At 44.7% G+C, this 3,742-nt stretch overlaps 1 protein-coding gene across 1 annotated transcript; it reads left to right on the top strand.

Annotated features, from left to right (window-relative positions):
- The first annotated feature begins 225 nt into the window (after positions 1-225).
- On the top strand, positions 226-2,159 carry LOC311120493 (uncharacterized protein). Its single transcript, XM_084195080.1, has 2 exons — positions 226-611; positions 857-2,159. The coding sequence occupies exons 1-2, from the start codon at positions 419-421 to the stop codon at positions 1,759-1,761; spliced, it is 1,098 nt and encodes a 365-aa protein (XP_084051206.1). The 5' UTR covers positions 226-418; the 3' UTR covers positions 1,762-2,159.
- The last annotated feature ends 1,583 nt before the right edge of the window (positions 2,160-3,742 follow it).

The raw sequence follows: 3,742 nt of genomic DNA, 5'->3' as shown, positions 1-3,742 counted from the left end.
AGCCTGAAGATCAGATCAAATGGCCTGTAGATCAGATCAAATAGCCTGAAGATCAGTTCAAATGGCCTGTAGATCAGTTCAAATAGCCTGAAGATCAGTTCAAATAGCCTGAAGCCTGTATTATTTTTAACATGCTGTGAAAGTAGTACTCACTTTTAGGAATGGGTAATCGTTTACAAGTTGCAAGCTATATCATAAACCCATCGTTGAAAACCACATTTTTCATCTTCTGTGGTTTGGTAACTCCTGTTGTTCAACGGACCGGAATGAAGAAGCAGAGTTTGGAAAAAATGTATTTGGTGTCCATTAAATCTTAAACAGCAAGGGGGCATTGTTTCCACTCCGTTGTGGCCGTCCCCATTTAAATGCAAGACCTCGACAGACCATTGTTGTGTTGTTTTACCCTTAGTGTACTAACATGAGTACTCCACTACCCTCTTTTTGGGATTTACAGGAAACACCTATCCCACCCCCCTCCTCCCTCTCCCTCCAACCATCCTCCCCCCTCCCCCTCTTGGGGTCCCCAGGTCGTGCCTCTCCTGGTAACTTACTGCTGGATCTGAAGAGGGTGTCTGTGCTGCTGGTCGACTGCAGGAAAACACCGGGACAGAGTGGGTTTATGCTCTTACATTCATTTATTTTGGGACACTCCCTAGATGTCCTTAATTACCATTAAATACAATCACTAACCTTCTTAAAATGTAGAATCATTGGAAGCACTCCTACCCCATTGGTTACATTGATGATTTTAACCCATCCAAAATGCTCAAATCCGATCACAACAGTTTGGAAAGCTGGGCCTTGAACTAACTTCGATATGAAGAAGGAACCCTAACTGTCTGTCTTTGTTTCACAGGGGACAGCCCTAACCGTCGCTCTCTCAGTAGAAGGGGCTTATCATCTGGGGAGGCTAACCAACATCATGATGCTGACGAGGCAGAGAAGAGTCTCTCCAGATCAGAACACCTCAAGAAACACCAGCAGAGACTTACAGGGAAGAAACCTCACTGCTGCTTTGACTGTGGAAAGAGTTTCAACTCTTCAGCAAAACTTAAAACACACCAGAGAATACACACAGGAGAGAAGCCTTACAGCTGTGATCAATGTGGGAAGAGTTTTTCTATATCAGACCAGCTGGTAATACACCAGAGAATGTACACTGGAGAGAAGCCTTTTGGTTGTGATCAGTGTGGGAAGAGGTTCACTCAGTCAGGAAACCTGGATTTACACAAGAGAATACACACTGGAGAGAAGCCTTTTGGTTGTGATCAGTGTGGGAAGAGATTCACTCAGTCAGGAAGCCTGGCTGAACACAAGAGAAAACACACAGGAGAGAAGCCTTTTGGTTGTGATCAGTGTGGGAAGAGATTCACTCAGTCAGGAAACCTGGATTTACACAAGAGAATACACACAGGAGAGAAGCCTTATAGCTGTGATCAATGTGGGAAGAGATTCACTCATTCAGGAAGCCTGGCTTTACACAAGAGAATACACACAGGAGAGAAGCCTTTTGGTTGTGATCAGTGTGGGAAGAGATTCACTCAGTCAGGAGACCTGGCTGGACACCAGAGAACACACACAGGAGAGAAGCCTTTTGGTTGTCATCAGTGTGGGAAGAGATTCACTCAGTCAGGACACCTAGCTAGACACCAGAGAACACACACAGGAGAGAAGCCTTTTGGTTGTGATCAGTGTGGGAAGAGATTCACTCAGTCAGGACACCTGGCTGGACACAAGAGAAAACACCACACTGTTGGGTAACCTTTCCACTGTTGGTAGCTCAATCCAGTTAATGGTAGACTAGTGTACACACACCGGAGAAAAGCCCTACATGGTGAGTTTTGCAGAGGTGTGGACTCGAGTCATGTGACTTGGACTCGAGTCAGACTCGAGTCATGAATTTGATGACTTCAGACTCGACTCGACAAAATGTACAAAGACTTGCAACTCGACTTGGACTTTAACATCAATGACTCGTGACTTGACTTGGACTTGCGCCTTATGACTCGAGAAGACTTGCTACGAGGACTTGTAATGACTTGCAAAGACTTGCTAAGAGGACTTGAAATGACTCGAAACTAAAATGTAGGACTTTGGACTCGACTTGAGACTTGATGGCTTTGACTTTTGACTCGACTTGGGACTTGCCTCATCTTTGACTCGACTTCACTCGGGACTCGAGGGCAAAGACTTGAGACTTACTTGTGACTTGCATAACAATGACTTTGTCCCACCTCTGGAGTTTTGCCACCTCAAGCGTTCTTAATGTGGCCTTCCTTAGTGTAATTTGATGTACTGTCAACAAGGGGTCCACCCTCTGAAAACTTTAACTATCCATTATTTCCAGATTTCTATGAATTGCAATGTGAGTGAAATAGTCTGTGTTTGAATGGTGTGGGCGTACGTACCCCAACAACAGAATGGTGTGGGTGTTTCCCAACAACAGGATTGGTCAGCTCAGAGAAAGCAGGGCGGTAGCTCCTCCCCCTCTCTCTGGAAGTCTATCGTTAGGGTTAAGGCAAGGATCCGTTCAACATGTTGACTAGTTGGGATGTGGTCAGAAAAGTCCCTTAATTCGCTGCCGTCCCACAGTCTGTTGACAGATGCTATGATACCAGTTAAGTCTGTTCACAAGAGATTACAGAAATGTTGGCAGGTAGATTTCTTTGGTTTGCTTAGCAATCAAGCTAGAGGGATCTGAAGACTGATAACAATGTCTGAGGACAATTCACCATCACCATGATCAACCCCGTCTACCATCCAACTCACCATGATGAACCCTGTCTACCATCCGACTCACCATCACCATGATCAACCCTGTCCACCATCGAACTCACCATCACCATGATCAACCCTGTCTACCATCCAACTCACCATGATCAACCCTGTCTACCTTCCAACTCACCATGATCAACCCTGTCCACCATCCAATTCACCATGATGAACCCTGTCTACCAGCCAACTCAGCATCACCATGATCAACCCCGTCTACCATCCAGCTCACCATATTTTGAAATGACATGATATTATTTGGCAGAATGAACACAGTATAGTGAATATTTCCCCAAACTGCGTTACCCACTCCAGTCAGCGGATGACGATGTGAGTCTTTCAAGAGCTGTTTCTTGCATGACGTATAGTCCTGTGGACAGGAAGCTTTTTCAACAACAACACAGACTCATCAGCCTCCTCTGTAGCTTGCTAGCAAACATAGAAACCAAAACATCGGCGCTCTTTTGACCATTTCATGTACAGTCGTGGTCAAAGGTTTTGAGAATGACACAAGTATTGGTCTTCACAAAGTTTGCTGCTTCAGTGTTTTTAGATATTTTTCTCAGATGTTACTATGGTATACTGAAGTATAATTACAATTATTCCATAAGTGTCAAAGGCTTTTATTGACAATTACATTAAGTTTATGCAAAGAGTCAATATTTGTAGTGTTGACCCTTCTATTTCAAGACCTCTGCAATGGCATGCTGTCAATTAACTTCTGGGCCACATCCTGACTGATGGCAGCCCATTCTTGCCTAATCAATGCTTGGAGTTTGTCAGAATTGGTGGGTTTTTGTTTGTCCACCCGCCTCTTGAGGATTGACCACAAGTTCTCAATGGGATTAAGGTCTGGGGAGTTTCCTGGCCACTTAGTTATCACTTTTGCCTTATGGCAAGGTGCTCCATCATGCTGGAAAAGGCATTGGTCGTCACCAAACTGTTCTTCGATGGTTGGGAGAATTTGCTC

This window comes from Coregonus lavaretus (assembly GCF_964263955.1).
Source record: "Coregonus lavaretus genome assembly, contig: HAP1_SCAFFOLD_47, whole genome shotgun sequence".
Taxonomy (NCBI): Eukaryota; Metazoa; Chordata; class Actinopteri; order Salmoniformes; family Salmonidae; genus Coregonus; species Coregonus lavaretus.
The sequence above is the reverse complement of the archived record's forward strand: the minus strand, read 5'-3'. Positions and strand labels throughout refer to the sequence as shown.